General features: G+C 40.4%; 1 protein-coding gene across 1 annotated transcript in view; it reads right to left on the reverse strand.

Annotated features, from left to right (window-relative positions):
• ryr2a (ryanodine receptor 2a (cardiac)) overlaps positions 1 to 16,920 on the reverse strand; it is a 106,442-nt gene that overhangs the window by 64,306 nt on the left and 25,216 nt on the right. The window contains exons 21-37 of the mRNA XM_034119635.1: positions 16,641 to 16,724; positions 16,391 to 16,550; positions 15,094 to 15,241; positions 14,789 to 14,892; positions 14,510 to 14,614; positions 14,229 to 14,403; positions 13,697 to 13,905; positions 13,304 to 13,480; positions 12,961 to 13,106; positions 12,695 to 12,806; positions 8,525 to 8,685; positions 7,981 to 8,140; positions 6,028 to 6,114; positions 5,496 to 5,627; positions 4,102 to 4,196; positions 3,834 to 4,009; positions 2,088 to 2,722 (exon numbers count right to left, since the gene is read on the reverse strand). Of these exons, the coding sequence (XP_033975526.1) occupies positions 2,088 to 2,722; positions 3,834 to 4,009; positions 4,102 to 4,196; positions 5,496 to 5,627; positions 6,028 to 6,114; positions 7,981 to 8,140; positions 8,525 to 8,685; positions 12,695 to 12,806; positions 12,961 to 13,106; positions 13,304 to 13,480; positions 13,697 to 13,905; positions 14,229 to 14,403; positions 14,510 to 14,614; positions 14,789 to 14,892; positions 15,094 to 15,241; positions 16,391 to 16,550; positions 16,641 to 16,724 (2,866 nt within the window). The remainder of the gene's footprint in view (positions 1 to 2,087; positions 2,723 to 3,833; positions 4,010 to 4,101; positions 4,197 to 5,495; positions 5,628 to 6,027; positions 6,115 to 7,980; positions 8,141 to 8,524; positions 8,686 to 12,694; positions 12,807 to 12,960; positions 13,107 to 13,303; positions 13,481 to 13,696; positions 13,906 to 14,228; positions 14,404 to 14,509; positions 14,615 to 14,788; positions 14,893 to 15,093; positions 15,242 to 16,390; positions 16,551 to 16,640; positions 16,725 to 16,920) is intronic.

A 16,920-nucleotide genomic window follows, 5' to 3' on the forward strand; every position in this document is an offset into this window, starting at 1 on the left:
CTACCCGACCTTAAAGCACGGACAATTTTTCAATACAAAACCTACAACTTGTTATTTATTCCAAGTTAGGTAAAAGAGGCAGTGTTTGTTGATTTTATTTGTATCTAATTGTTACACTCATCCAAAATCCAGATCCAGGGTAATCTTTAACTCTGTTTGTATTTTTTCCTGTAAGTTCAAGTGCCTTGATCCTTTTTGGCAAACTGTTATTTCTAAGTGCTGCTGTTGTTGTAATACACAGTAGGGCTCTGAATTTTAAATATATCCTTAAATAAAAAATGTTCTAACCTGGCAAAATTATTTCCGCACTCTTCTTTTGCAAATAAAAACATTAAGTATCTCATTAAAATAATCCATTAAAAACTTAAGTCAAATTTTGATCGTATTTGAGACATACATTTTTTCTCACTTGCCTCTCATTGCTTCCATAGTGTTTCCTATAATTTTACATGAAATTAATGTATATTGCAATGTGATGAATGTGACATCAGTGTTTCCCCTATATACAAATAGTGGCGGCGCAGCGCCGCTGCTGAAATATGCGCGCGCCGCTGCTATTAAAATAATAATAAGTGGTGACCCTTTTTCATTTTTGATTGTTTGTTATGTGGATTTGTAGTATTTGTGTTACTGTATCTTCAATAAAGGTGTATTTTTGCTAAATCTTGAGACATTGCCACTGTATGTACTAGGCAGGGACAATTTTTGGCATAGGAGACATAGGCGGTCGCCTAGGGCGCCAGATCTGGGGGGCGCTGCGCTGGTAGCTCTGGGAGGGGAAAAAACATTTTTCATCCTAATTTTTGGCCTTGATGTAACAACATTCATAATTAAGTAAATGTAATTCCCTTTTAACCCTGGTTACACTTTTCATTTGCCCTGTACGATGGGCGCTGTAAGTGATGAAAGTAGGGGATGTTGGCTTATCAGGCGCCCGCAGCTCACAGCCAAAGTGCGAGCGAGAGAGCGAGCGAGGGAGAGAGAGAGAGAGAGAGGGCGCACCGGTACCGGCGCTGTTGTTATTAGAATCTGGTGCTAGCTGCGCTAACGGATATAAGAAGTAGATGTTTCTACAACCAGGGTGGAGGAGAGCCCTCCTGTCAGACCAGGTAAAGGACTCTCTGAGGGTTTAGATAGTTCACTTTAGTCTAAGTTATCTCAGTGGGTCTCAAACGTTTTGACCACAAATTATGTAAACACATATTTCCAAGGCACAACTTTATAATTATTAGGATAAATAAAAACAGGTTTGAAATCATTCCAATGTATACTATAGGACAGTAAACCAAAAATATCGTTTAAAGTTGGAGAGATACAAAAATATGCATAAATAAATAAATGTTAACTAGGTAAAATAAGATGTGAATGAACAACAAAAAAAAAAAAAGTTACATTTATTTGTTATTGGCTATGGTAGGTTATTGGTTATGTTCATATACTTATTTGATTATTAAAATATAAACCGATCTTTTTCATATGGGTATTTTAGAGTTGTACCCCCTAGATTAGGTCTCTAGTAATTGTGTGCTCAAAGTGCACCAGATTGAAGCATTTTACTTTCAAATGTTCAAAAAAATCTTCCCGGGGGAGCACACCCCCGGACCCCCCTAGAGGATGTGACGTCCACCCCCCAATTCAAACATGTTCATACAATACTGAATACATTTGAAGCCATTTTGACGTATATTACCTATGTCAATAAGTTTCTGTTTTTGTATTGTATTTGTCTTTTGTAGAGATTTTTCATTTATTCTTTATATGTAAAATCTCGCCTAGGGCAGCAAATTGTCTAGAACCGGCCCTGGTACTAGGCCTCAAGAGCCTTTCTTGTGCTGGCAGACACAGAGAAAAAAATTGGCGGGGCGCACTTCGCACGTGCACACACTAAAAAATCCCACGCGCTCCGCGCTCACATTATGCTGAGCCCACGTGCCTTAGCACCGCTGCTATGACTCCATCCTAGGGGAAACACTGGACATTGTATAATATTTTTCAAAAAAGCACTATGTCTGTAAATATACCACCAGCATGTTACATTAATAAAATGATAGCTCATTTACAAAGTGAGAGGGTTAAGTGAGAGTCACCTGGAGTTTTACAGGCTCTGGTAGCTTCATCTGTAGCAGTCCTTCTTTTGGCATGCTCCTCCCTCCATCCTCTCCTTCCCCCTCCTTCACCACCTCCAGCTCCATGTCCTCCTGCCCTTCCCGTCTTTCAGAGAACACAGCTGGTTCAATCAGCCTGAGGATGTTCTTCAGATCTTCACTTTGAAAAACCCCCATAATGAGCAGGGTGTAGAAGAGCTTGATGAGCGGGACAAAGAGGAACTCAGTGGTGCCTCCGATTGGATCCCGTACGTGCATGCTTCCTTCCCGCACGGCCTCTGTTAGCATCTCAATAGTTTTAATTTTCAATATGTCTAAAGGGAATTCAGGGCTATACTGGAAACAGTCTCCTGATCCGGTGTTTCCGTAGTTACAATGTGATGGTCCGGTCCCACACACAAAGCTTGGGGAGGAGAAGTGCATTCTGGGTCTCAGGGAGGTGCTGAGGCCGATGCCTGGCAGGCCGTGCTTCTTCTTCTCGTCTGGAAACAGGGTGATGCTCTTGGTTTCGTCTGTCATTGGAACGATGTACTCATTGTTCATCATGAGGCGCGCCGTGGTGTAGCTGCTCAGGTGGATGTCGATGAGCAGGTCGTAGTAACCCGCACGGAGCAAACCTGGGAGTGAGAGACCCACAGAAAGATCATTATTACATTCAACTAAAAACATGAATCCCTAAAAAATATATAAAACATACTATTTACATTTATATTAACGATCAGACTACAATCTTTACCTGATAACGCCAAATGAAATGTATATTTAATACGTATTCTCCAAACAGGTGTACATAGCCATTTCTTAAAATGGTACTGTATTTGGTACCCAATTTTCTACTTAGAGACACATTTGAAAAGCTAAACAAACAATCCATGTACTTATTAAAAAGTATTATATGTATTATATATCAAATCCTGATAAATCTTCTTCATCTGAGTTACATTGATGTCCAAAAGATATTTAAAAAAGACATCAGTGAGTTACACTGTCAACTACAGAAGCCAATGACACCATGTCTGTTGTTGTCAGACAGATTGAACTGATTCTCAACCCTTTGCTTTGAGTAAGTTATTTGCAAGAAGTGTATTATTTGCTGTAACACAGAATATTTCTGAGCAGTGTCCACATAAGGAGAGCCGTTTTTCTCTCCTCTTGTAGTGACTCTCTGCTATTATACTCTCCAGCTAAAATGAGCCTACAAAGTTTTTCGATTAGTTTGTTAGCAGGGCTGAGCACTGGGAGTAAAACGTGTCACGTTGTGTAAATTCTTATTGGATGTTATTTACCAGGTCAATGCCAGAAAAGATACTGGAGTGAAGGTGAGAGTGACACAGATTATTAGGCTGTTAGACGTAGGAGGTAATGCCAACACCGGCCCATACAAGATGCCCCCCCAGATCAGTCCCATGCTGCTTACCCAGTGGACAGACACCTATATACAAACGGGTAGTGTCCAAATTAGGGGAAAAAATTGCCTGCAGCACAGGACGCTTCTTAACAAAATGGAACGACTCACTGCTTCCGTTTTCTAGAGATTGTATCAGTATGTAGCGCAGTGCATGCTCCCAAACAATGCAATGACACTGCTCTCAGGGTACCAGGCAGAGACTCCAGAGAAGATGGGCTGATAGCTGGATACTGGGTCGGGGGTAGGGCCACATCACATTTCTCAGGGACAGGCATTAATACCTTGCATGCAGTTATTCTTTCATTGGCTGTGTGTTTTACCTGGCATGTACTTATTCTCTATAGCTTGCAGGAGCTGTGCCTCATCTACGTGGGAGCAGAGGGCGTGTGCCACCCTGTTGTTTCCCAGAGCACAGATGGCCGAGTACAGTCTGAGGGTATGGTAGTGAAACTTTAATAGATCCCTCTGCTCGGACAGCTCCAGGATATCCACCGACCTGGACAGAGAGAGTGCATGACAAATGAGACAGTAGGGGGATGAATATGTGTGTGTGTATGTGTGTATTGGTGAATATGTAGGGTAATCTACTTGTTCTCCTCAGGTATATGCAGGGACATGAACTGCATAGGTTTGCTACACTGGACCAGCCAGCCGTGTCTGTCATTCACTCTGGATGCTGACACCTGGAAGAGAAATGTTGCTTTTTACCCACTGTGTGGCACTGCATACTGCCTATCCACAGTACATTGTGGAACAGTTACACAACTAACCCAGCAGCTAATATGAGGCGATGAACATCATTTACATACAGCAAGATAAGACATCACTAGGGCTTGCACAGTACATTTGAAAATATCTGTGAGGCAATTAGTTATCCTGTTCCCAACCAGGGATAGTCATTAAAGCTACGTTAAAACCTAACGCAAGGGATTTTTCTAACACGTCGCGATTACATGTAAAGTCAATGCAAAGACGCAGATACTGTAGACACGAATTTGCGCCTCTCATCAATGACGTTGAATTAGAAAACCAAACAGCAGCCGTTACCTGTTAGCACACAGAGCTCACAGCTCCTCATATCTGTTCAGAAACTGGAGAAAAGTTATAAATGTACAAAACACAGACTCTCTATGGTAGTCGCGGCTTTATTTATGTGTGTATGATGTTGTTGTAAGTGAGGATAGAGCAGCTAAAACCGTAGATTAGCCTAGCCCGATCGACCTAATCTCCATTCAGAAAAAAAGCTTTTTAAAATTGTTTTGCCTGCCGTCTTGTTTTTACGAACAGTATGTCGTTATTTCGGCATCATTTCGAAACGTGTATTACAAATAAATCACAGTAATATAGGAATTTGTTGTAGTGGGTATCTACCATAGTATTTACATGGAGATAAGCCCCGCCCCTTTGCCAGCACGCCTAGTTTGAAATAATGTAAACACAAGTGAGAGCCGCGGTGAAACTCGAAGCGAGTAGAGCGATGCAAATTGTTGATTCACATCGCACATCAGGTATATCTACTTTCACAATTTAATAATGTTATTATTGACTGCTAGTTCAACACTTGTTATATGTTCACTAAAGCTGCTACTTATTTTTATACCTTGGATATTTACTTATTTGATCTTTATTTGATGTGTTTCTGATTTAATATTTATTATCTGCACAATTTATTTGCCTTTTGTCCCGATGCTGTAACGATTCCCGTTTCCCTGCTGTGGGAATACATAAAGTATTATTGATTCTCATTCACAGTTCCAGAAACACTTCTACCAGGGTGTCACGCTGCAAAGTAAGATGAATGGAAGTTGGAAGCTGTCCCACTTGTTTCTGTTCAGAGCTGTCACCCTTTACATATCTTCTTCTACACATTGCACAATTAGTGGATAACACATTCTCCAAAGCTATGTGTCTAGATTTTATTTTTCGTGTTAGCCAAAACAAAACAAACGACTTACTATAAATAGGTAGGATTGTTACTGTACCTTGAGGAAGTGGTTGGGAACTCGACTCCATAACACAGGAGTGAGAAACTGGACATGCAGTCGTGGAGGACACTGAGGAACTGGGTTCTTCCTCTCACTCTTAAACAGACCAGCTGACAGAGGCATCACATTCTGACAGGAAACAGACACGATACACTCATCAAGATACAACATAACACAATCAAAGGAGTTTAACGTGGACAGATTCAAATTCACCCTATAGTATTTTATGTCAACTGAGAGTTGTCTTTCATATGAAGTCTGAATAATCTGGTTATATGTTATATGTATAGTATTTTTTTCTTCAAACCAAAAGGACGTTACAACAGCATTTGGAATATTTGGATCTAATAAGAAGTCATTCTTTTATTTATTTTTCCAAAATTCCTTTAAATCTCTCCACCTGTACCACTACAGGGCTTTTATGATGATGCAGCAAGTTGTCACTGAGGTTAAAAGCAACCCCCTAAACTTAAAATATGTTATAATTATATATTTTTTAATAATGAAGCTGTATGTGTGTCATTCTCACCTTAATACGGCCCAGTTCAAACTGGAAGACATTGGGGCTGGTGGCCTTGGCAAAGACTGCTGGGAACAGCTTAGTGCTGGGCTCCACCTGAGAACGAGGAGAACTACCGGTAAGCTGGTTACATCAAACTGAAGCACAATTAGCCAATCCTTTTTTGCAGTCCACAAACCAAGTTAAACTAGAAAATGCATTTCCTGCTGAAAATGCATGTGAATGCTGTAAACTGTGAACATTTGTGGCTGAATTTAGCTGAAAATGCAGAAAAAGCTGAATATGTTATTAGTTGAATGGTCTCTGTAGCTGCTTTTAGCTACAGAAACCAAGTAAGTGTGTTGCTGAACTTAGCGGAGAAATGCAGAAAAGTGAAATGATTTGAATCAAAATGGTTACAGCTCAAATGCATTGCAATGACTTTGTTGGAAACTTGAAAGTGAAATGTTAAACTGGAAGAGTAGGAAAAATAGTGAAGAAGCTTAATATTTAAAAGAAAAGGTTTAAAAAAGGTATAAACAACAACATGTATAGCCTCAATGTCCTGAAATAGCTGAATAATGTAATAGTTGAATGGTTTCTGTAGCTGAAAGTAGGCTGAAGGAGTTACATATCAGATGTAAGTAGTAGTGAATGAATGTGTATTAAGAAGAGAAAAGAAAGTAAAAAGGCTTGGGAAAGCAGCAGAATATTTTGACTGCAAACTTTTCGACTAAAACCATACGTCACCAATAATGTATAAAATATGTGGAACATGTTGAAGTCAGTATGAAGTCTCCATCAGACAGAACAGAATAGGCTGAGACAGTCTGTTAAAGTCCAGTGTGTTTGTCAGTGTTTGTTTCTGTGCTGAGCACCTAATCATAACAAATAATCATAACACCTGTGTGAGCCCAGAGATCAAAGGTTTCAATCTGCCCAGCAACACCATGGTTACCAGCTGCAGCACTGAGTCCCATTAAGAATGCATTGAGGATTATATCTGACAATTTTGCCACCTGTTCAAAAACTATGGCTCCTATAAAAAAAATTACCAGAAAGTGAGCATCAGGGAACTCCAATGAACTGATATATGGTTTTTTGGGGGGTTTTGTGTGTAAAATGTGAAGATGGGAGCAGTTTGTCTAAAGTTTACTTCTCTCTGTTCTGAAGAAAGTTCCGGACAAATTTAACATGGGAGTCTATTGGCAGCTAGGTGGACTTTTTGTCACTCAGATCACTATTGGGCCAGAACGGTAGGTCCGTTTGATATGATGAAGGCAATTGAGCAGGCCAGACTAATTATGCTTCTGAAATCTTTTGAAATTATTTGAATAGAGTGTATATTTTGGCTCTGAGAGCAGTTTTAAAATATTTTGTCCGAAGATTTTTAAGACCCTCTACACTAAGTGATTATGTCATGCACTCTAGCCCTGAAGAGTCCCTCCCATAGACACCCATTATAAAATCGAAAACGGCCTGAAAATGTACCAACACTTAAACGTTGATAAGTCAAAAACTGTAAAATATATCAAAAATCTGAAGAACAAGTTGTATTGCTGAAGGTCTTGTGATCATTTTAAAGTTGGAATGAAGACTCTAGCTGAAAGTATGTGGAAGGAGTAGCATTTGCTGCAAGGTGTAGGTAAAAGAGGATTTGAAGGTTCCTCCCATTGAGTTCCATGTTAAAAAAAGAGTTTAAAAAGCTGAATATTTCAAAAAGTATAAAATATTTTGAAAAAGGTTGAAGTTTTCCCATCATGTGCTGAAAAGGCTGAATATATTTGAATGGTTTCTGTAGCTGAAAGTATACTGAAGTTATTCGACGGCAAAGTATTGGTTGAAATAAGAATAATAAAGATTTGAAGAACTATAGTGGAATGCTGTAAACAGCATTCACACTAATCAGGAAAGGAGAAGAAAAGGTAGCAGCAGTTAGAAAAGGACCACTTATTAACCGGTAACAACAAAGTAAATATTTACCTGGTAGTATGTGCTGAGGTCTTTGCCGTTCGCTGTAAATGTCAGCAGTCCGTTTGTTGTGTCTACCAGACAGCCGATCTCTAAGCCGTTGTTGTTCCTTCCCTGACCAGGACTGCTGCTCTCTCCAGCCCACACCATGTAACAGTTACTGCGCTTTATACTGAGGAACACACCATATAACAGTTACTGCGCTTTATACTGAGGAACACACCATGTAACAGTTATTGCGCTTTATACTGAGGAACACACCATGTAACAGTTACTGCGCTTTATACAGAGGAACACACCATGTAACAGTTACTGCGCTTTATACTGAGGAACACACCATGTAACAGTTACTTTATACTGAGGAACACACCATGTAACAGTTACTTTATACTGAGGAACACACCATGTAACAGTTACTTTATACTGAGGAACACACCATGCAACAGTTACTGTTGATCATATCAGGTTAAAGGTGTATCAATCACTGAACTAATATCAACATAAGTTATACACATGAATTTACTGTAGGATATGGGTAGAGTGCAACTTGACTAACCTCTCATGAACTTTGCCCTTTTCATCTCCCAGGGTAACAGTGACAGTCCGGACTTTGTGTAGCTCAAAGCCCGGGTCGTGCTGGTGGAAGTCAGAGGTGACCCAGCCCACCCACACACTGCTGGGCTCCTGGCCAGGGAAGATCCGCACCGAGTAGTAGTGCTGCACACAAAGAGAGGTGCAGATAAAGCATCAGTCTGTTTGCAATTTATTTATCAAACTAGAAAATGCATTTCCTGCAGAAAATGCGTGCGAATGCTGTAAACTGTGAACATTTGTGGCTGAATTTAGCTGAAAATGCAGAAAAAGCTGAATATGTTATTAGTTGAATGGTCTCTGTAGCTGCTTTTAGCTACAGAAACCAAGTAAGTGTGTTGCTGAACTTAGCGGAGAAATGCAGAAAAGTGAAATGATTTGAATCAAAATTGTTACAGCTCAAATGCATTGCAATGACTTTGTTGGAAAGTTGAAAGTAAAATGTTAAACTGGAAGAGTAGGAAAAATAGTGAAGAAGCTTAATATTTAAAAGAAAAGGTTTAAAAAAGGTATAAACAACATGTATAGCCTCAATGTCCTGAAATAGCTGAATAATGTAATAGTTGAATGGTTTCTGTAGCTGAAAGTAGGCTGAAGGAGTTACATATCAGATGTAAGTAGTAGTGAATGAATGTGTATTAAGAAGAGAAAAGAAAGTAAAAAGGCTTGGGAAAGCAGCAGAATATTTTGACTGCAAACGTTTCGACTAAAACCATACGTCACCAATAATGTATAAAATATGTGGAACATGTTGAAGTCAGTATGAAGTCTCCATCAGACATAACAGAATAGGCTGAGACAGTCTGTTAAAGTCCAGTGTGTTTGTCAGTGTTTGTTTCTGTGCTGAGCACCTAATCATAACAAATAATCATAACACCTGTGTGAGCCCAGAGATCAAAGGTTTCAATCTGCCTAGCAACACCATGGTTACCAACTGCAGCACTGAGTCCCATTAAGAATGCATTGAGGATTATATCTGACAATTTTGCCACCTGTTCAAAAACTATGGCTCCTATAAAAAAAATACCAGAAAGTGAGCATCAGGGAACTCCAATGAACTGATATATGGTTTTATTTTGGTTTTGTGTGTAAAATGTGAAGATGGGAGCAGTTTGTCTAAAGTTTACTTCTCTCTGTTCTGAAGAAAGTTCCGGACAAATTTAACATGGGAGTCTATTGGGAGCTAGGTGGACTTTTTGTCACTCAGATCACTATTGGGCCAGAACGGTGGGTCCGTTTGATATGATGAAGGCAATTGAGCAGGCCAGAATAATTATGCTGCTGAAATCTTTTGAAATTATTTGAATAGAGTGTATATTTTGGCTCTGAGAGCAGTTTTAAAATATTTTGTCCGAAGATTTTTAAGACCCTCTACACTCTAATGCGGCTTTCACACCAGCGCTTTTCCCTTTCTAGCTCCTAGCGAGAGCTTTTCTGGTTCAGCTCCGGTTTCCCTTTTCAGCTCCCGCTCTGTTCACAGCGCCCAGAGCTGCCGCTGCTGCGTCATGACGTCACAGTTTACGTCGCTGATTTTCTCCCACAACAACAACGGGCCGGGGACTGCGTCGGGTCGATGATCGTGTTGCTTTTAATCATACGAAGCCAGATTAAATTAAATAACGACTTCTCCAACCTTATACTTTTCTCCAGAGTGCCGTGGTTCATTGTTTATTAATGTGTTTCAGCGGCATTTACCGACCGCTGCAGTGCTGGCTGCTCTTCCACGGGAGTTTATTCTCCCGTTAGCTCCGGGTTAGCTCACACGGCTCTAAAGTATTCACTGTCTGACTGTCACACAAGCAGCTGATACATATCCCCAGTTCCCCTTAAGTGAATGTGTGTCAGTCTGAATTGACGCTGTTTGGCATCACAACGCTGTTATGAAAGTTTCTCTGGTATAACATGGGTGATGTTAGCATAGCAACCGAAGCTAAACTGACTACTTGCTAAGCCGTTTTCTACAGGCACATTTTACCGGCGTATTTTTCATTATGATTCTACTTGTGATAGTCGGACATGACAACCTGTGCAGCCCATGTATTAATTCCATCCGATAGCTGCTATAATAACAAACAAAACGTCTGCCTGCTCTCCACAATGATCAATAACAGCGAACGGATGGTCAAAGTAAGGTTTCCTGCACGCCTCGACGTAAGAGAGACGCCGCGTCATAGCTCCGAAGCTCTTGCCTCTGGACCGACAATTTTTTGGAGCTGGAAGTGAACCGCATTCCGGAGCTATGACGCGCCGCCTCTGCGGTGTGAACAGGAAAAACCAGCGCTTTTCCAGCTCCAGCTCCGAGCAGGAGCTGGAAAAGCGCCGGTGTGAAAGGGGCATAAGTGATGATGTCATGCACTCTAGCCCTGAAGAGTCCCTCCCATAGACACCCATTATAAAATCGAAAACGGCCTGAAAATGTACCAAAACTTAAAAAGTCAAAAACTGTAAAAGATATCAAAAATCTGAAGAACAAGTTTTATAGCTGAATGTCTAGTGATAATTTTAATGTTGGAATGAAGTCTCGAGCTGAAAGTATGTGGAAGGAGTAGCATTTTCCACGCGGTGTAGGCAAAAGAGGATTTGAAGAGTCGTCCCATAGACACCCATTATAAAATCGAAAAAGGCCTGAAAATGTACCCAAACTGAAACGTTGATAAGTCAGAAACTGTAAAAGATATCAAAAATCTGAAGAACAAGTTGTATAGCCGAAGGTCTTGTGAAGGTGTAGGTAAAAGAGGATTTGAAGGTTCCACCCATTGAGTTACATGTTAAAAAAAGAGTTTAAAAAGCTGAATATTTCTAAAAGTATAACATATTTTGAAAAAGTTGAACGTTTCTCATCATGTGCTGAAAAGGCTGAATAGTTTGATATTTGAATGGTTTCTGTAGCTGAAAGTATGCTGAAGTTATTGAGAGCCAAACTATTTGGTGAAATAATAATAATATTAAGAAGAAGATGATTAAAGAATCGAAGAACTATAGTGGAATGCTGTAAACAGCATTCACACTAATAAGTTATCACTACAATAAACAGTATGTAATTGTATTTTACTGTACAATATTACATTTTACATTCTGTTCTTGTATATCTTATTCTATGTACTTGTATATAGACTCCTGCAATTGACATGGTCACTTACAACATTCTCTGCATTATTTAGCTTATTATATTTATTTAGTTTTCTGACATGTATTTAGTTTACTTCATCTGCATTACTTGCACATTGGTCTTGCAACATAATCTGCTAAATCTTATTCTAATCTATTATACTCTTCTTGTTCTTCTTGTTTTATTGTTGTATTGTTTAAGTCCTATATAACTATGTTGCAATGTTGGAAGAGCTTGGGAATTGTCATTGCCATTTCTAGACTGTAGCCACTGTGCATATGACATAAAGCCTTTGAATCTTGAATCTTTGAAACTAAGTCAAGTTTAATTGTATCTCTTTTGATCATAGTTACTTTCCCTAAGGGCTTCATAAGAGGCATATACTAAAACACACAATCAATAAATGTAGCTAAAAATAATTGGGTGAAAACTGCAAGAGTTAAAGGTGGGGTAGGTAAGTTTGAGAAACCGGCTCGAGATACACTTTTTGTTATATTCCATGGAATGCTCTTAACATCCCGATAGCAATGAATATCTTAAGTGCTTTGACAAAAAATCCATAAAAAAACGTCATCTGTGGAAGCCGTAGTACTGTGAAAAGCACGACCAATCATTTTAGCCGGCCCGGCTAAAATAACTGGATGGCCTACCTGCCTGTCAGCCTTCCATCTGTGCACAAACTTATCTCGTGCCCTCATTGGTCATGTGCGCGTTCGTGTGTGTTGGAGGAGGGGCTCTATAAGGAAGTGGCAGATTTTCTCCGGTTGTGTATTTTCAAATTCTAGCGATCTCGAGCCGGTTTCTCAAACTTACCTACCCCACCTTTAACATATTTGTCAAAAATATTAAGTTGAAAAATGCAGATAATATTATATAACAAATGCAATGACTGAACTGAAACAGTTTTTTGAGACCTGTATGACGATGATTTGAAAACCACCTACTGTATCTTTACTAGATCTCATAAAGTTTGGGGTCATTAACAAGTTTATTGCATGCAAGTGTTTTGTAGGTGTATTATCTTACAGTAGAGGCGTGCATTAGGAATTCATATTCGTCCCTGTCCTCAGCCATCACCTCCTCTAACAGACGGGCAGATGATGGACAGCTCTCTGGCTTGTTCTTCTTCAACATGAACCTGATGGATCAGATGTTTGTTTAGGTTAATAAAGTTAAAAAGTAGTGATTAAAAACATAATGATTGCAAAAAACGTACATAACAAGATTTCAAAAGTTGGATGTATCTAACAGGTGTTTTAAGTCTGTGATCTTTAGTGCTGATGAGAGTTTACCGTTGCTTGAGCTTGGAGGGCTTCTCCTGGGTATAATCTTTGTGGTTGTTGAATTCGTCTCTCTCAGGTCCATTGGGTCCATTGTGACCATTAGAAGACTTCATCAGGACCTCAAAGTCTGACACAGTTTCAAAGTCTTCCAGATCCTGCAGAAACAGACAGTGAACACACCACACACATTTCCATTATTTACCCAACCCTACTGTTTGCTCTTCAAGAAAGAAATGAAAGATAATGCGAATGAGTGTGTGTTACACACAAAGTACTTTATCTGTCAATCAGTGTTTATATTTCTGTGTATGCATGAACACTGTACATGTCAGTGTGTTTTAGGTCATGTTACCTTCTTTGGTGTGAAGAGGCTGCCGTTAGCTGAGGATCTAGAAAAGGATTCTGCACACTCTATGGGCATGCTCAATCTGTACAAGGTGATGTCAGTGTAACTGTTCTGTGAGCCAAATGACCTCTGGGTGACCTTTAGGCAAGGACACGACTCCCCTGTCCCATCTATCCTCGTCACCTGAAACAGAAGGACAAATCAAAAAGAGTGAGTTCTCCCAATGGTGTCCACTTTTCAGCTTGGCTTATTTTTTCAGTAGTTTATGGTACGGTTGTGGGGGGGAAAAGTCAAAAGTCTGAAACAATGACCCTAAAAGTTCTACCAAAAACTTTAAGCAGATTTGATCAGATGCTATTTAGTTCTGAGTGTGGACTGCAGGTGTCCCCCACCCCTCACCTCTATGTGTTGGTGGTTGGGGGGCACAGGTACAAACTGAGGCATCCTCTTGCTGAGCCACATGGTGACGTCCCGGTTCATGTTGACAGCAAACGGCTCGTATCCTTCCTGCAGGCCGCAGATGGTGAAGTACTTCAGAGTGCTGACGTCTTTACCGAAGTTCATTCTTCCCACCTGACATACACCCAGACTGCACACTGGGATAAAACCTGGAGATAAACAGAAGATATTAATCACTAACATGAAGCCTTTTGTGCATTACTATCAAACACTATCCATAAAGGATGCTTAGAAAGAACCATTTGCAACTAAATATACAGTTGATCAATTGAGAAATTAAAGCAATATTTTCTGTTTTCCTTCAGTAAAAGGTCAAGTGTGACATGACTCTTGTTTCGAAGGGTTAACAACAGTAGTAGAAAAGCAAGATTTAAACTGCTCAACAGTTTGATGGTGGTCCTTGTTGTGAGTCAGGGCTACAAGTTATTCAATTGTCAAAATTGTGTGTGACGGTCTATAATGCAGCACTGACCTTCACCAACTTCAAAGTCCTTGAAGGCCAGCTCTGATCCGGAGTCATCCAGTAGCACTTCTCCATTGTGTGTGAACATCATGGTGTGTTCGTTCAGATCCACCATGCAGCCCATCACATCCCCCGTCTGCCAGGCGCGCCCAAAGTGCTCATTACCCTGGTGCCAGCGCTGGACCTAAGAGAAAAAAAAAACCTTCCCCATTAATACCTATTTGGACAATATTTTTAAATAGGAAAATGTATTCAGTGCAGTGCCAGAAACTCCAGAAAAGTCCAGTTACCTTAAAGCCATCAAATACAAAGGCCTGGTCATCAGACCCCAGCTCCTGGTCCGGGAGGCACCCTGGCCTGGCCCAGCCCACCCTCATCTCTCCTGCTGTTAATACCTGCAGGAGAATCAGGAAACGGGTATATTTCAGGACCAGTAAAAGAGTTGTGGAGACATTTGACACTAAACATGGTTGGTTTAGTGAGTAGATCACAGTCTGAACAGTGTTGTGAAGACTCTTAAGTTAAGAAAAATACTTTGTTATAACCAGAAAGTTCATGCCTCTTCTTACCTCCAGCTCAAAGTACCACTTCCCAGCATTGACACAGTAGGTTTTTTCTGCTCTGTAAATGCGGAACCTCTCAGCAGACATGTGGTTGGGGTCAGACTGAGCCGCTGGATAAAAAGAAAACGGGGACAGAAAGTCAGAAACCTGACGAGGAATAACCTGGGTACCTCATCATCATGGAAACAATACGAATTATCATAATGCGGTTCTTTTGAATAATAAATGAAGTCATTTTCCCACAGAACAAAACAATTATACAAAAAAAATATATTGAAGTTGTTGAATGATAAGTCAGTGAAGGGTCTCACCGTGGTCCTGGTCTGGAGCTTCCAGGTTGTATCCATATCCCAGCAGAGTCCTGACGGCCTCCCTCAGACTGTCTTTGTTGGACTTCTTGGTCCTCTCATCCAGCAGAACGTAGGGCACCAGGCGGGGGTTTCTACGGTTCTTCACATCCTGGAAAGAGTCCCAAGCCAGAAAAATAAAAGTAAACAACCATTTACTTTATAGGAACGCAGTACAGGGTACAAAAGTGAAACAGCAGTGTTCGCCCCTCCCTTAGGACCATTACTGAGCAGTTTATAGGCAACAGTCATTAACCCCTTCTGAGAGTTTGCTGGCAATATCAACTTTATGCTAATCCCATGCAATCCTCGGATAAAAACATGCAGTTTTTGAACAGTTATTTGTGCAATTGTTTGAAACTGAACTTCACTTTCTGAAAATGACGTTGCCTCTAGGATTATCCCAGTTATATGAAACTTTACATCTGAAAAACTAGAGACCTAGGGCCTGAAAGAGGTATCAGTGTTTCCCCTACCATTGTCTTGGCGGGGCGCTGCGCCCTGCCAACGGAGCCCCGCCTGAAATTCAAGGTGTTTTTTTTTTTTAATAAAATATATATATATATATATATAGCACCAAATTGCAACTGAAGTAATCTATCTACGGTCACTTTTCACATTGAACATGTGCTCTTTTATTAAATAAACTAAACGCCTATGTTATTTATCCAATGTATGTGCATGTTTCAGTGTCCACTGCTTTGCGTATTCACATTCTCCCTCCGCTCTGTTTCTGAAGGGCGGGGCTCCGCCCCCCCCCCCCCCCCCACACACACACACACACACACACACACACACACACACACACACACACAAATGCACACACACTCACAATCAGAGACAAGAGCGGAGGAAAGGAGGAGAACAACAAAGTGTAAAAAAAGTATTATTGTCCCAAGCTCTGCTGTCTGCCCGTTTGTGTCCCCCCCAGTTTCAAATTAGTTTATTATTATTTTTTAACCTCAAGCCGTTATCGATAAAAAAAAGAAATTCAAATTTTTTTACAGCACCCTGCCAAGGCAGTAAACCTAGGGGAAACACTGAGGTATGGCTCTCCTATTTTAAACAATAAAAGTTCCAAACCAAAGTGTTCGCCATCCAATTGCCAAAAAAAGGCAATTCTTGCAAAAATCTTTGGAGGCCCAAATGTTTGGGATACCAAATAACAACTGACAGTTCACAAGTGGTAAACATTCTTAAAATGTAGCACCAAATCCAAACTAAGCGCTCAGTATTAAGATATTGTGTAACCGTCTCTTACCTGTTGGATGCCATAGGTCCAGCCCTGGCGGATGCGATCCCGTGCCCAGACGTTGTGTGCGTTCTCAGCCAGTTTGTCCACCATGGCCTCCTGGGTGGAGGTCAGTTTGATGTGGCTCAGGTCCAGAGGAGCAGGTTTATACCCGCCGGACAACTCATAGCTGCACGGATAGATTAGAATCAAGAAGAATCCCACCTTTGACTTATTGGCATTACTTATTTCTTTATCATACTGATGTTGGGTGACTTACGTTTGTGACAGCTTCATGCTCTTGACTTTCTCTACAGCGTGTTCATCTGCAAGGCCAACATGGCAACCCAAGGCCAGGAGAGTTCTGTAACATAAACAAATAAACATAATTAAACAGGTGATTTAGTAGTCAGGTGTTTAATACTGACACAAGCATGTAACCATCACCATTACTTCTATATACTGCACAGACACTAATAGGTGAGTCAACTACCTGGTCCACAGAACATAATTTGCTAATGTACAGTACAAGTATAAAGTGTTAATAGTGTCACAGATCA

Source organism: Trematomus bernacchii, unplaced genomic scaffold, assembly GCF_902827165.1.
Source record: "Trematomus bernacchii unplaced genomic scaffold, fTreBer1.1, whole genome shotgun sequence".
Classification (NCBI taxonomy): domain Eukaryota; kingdom Metazoa; phylum Chordata; class Actinopteri; order Perciformes; family Nototheniidae; genus Trematomus; species Trematomus bernacchii.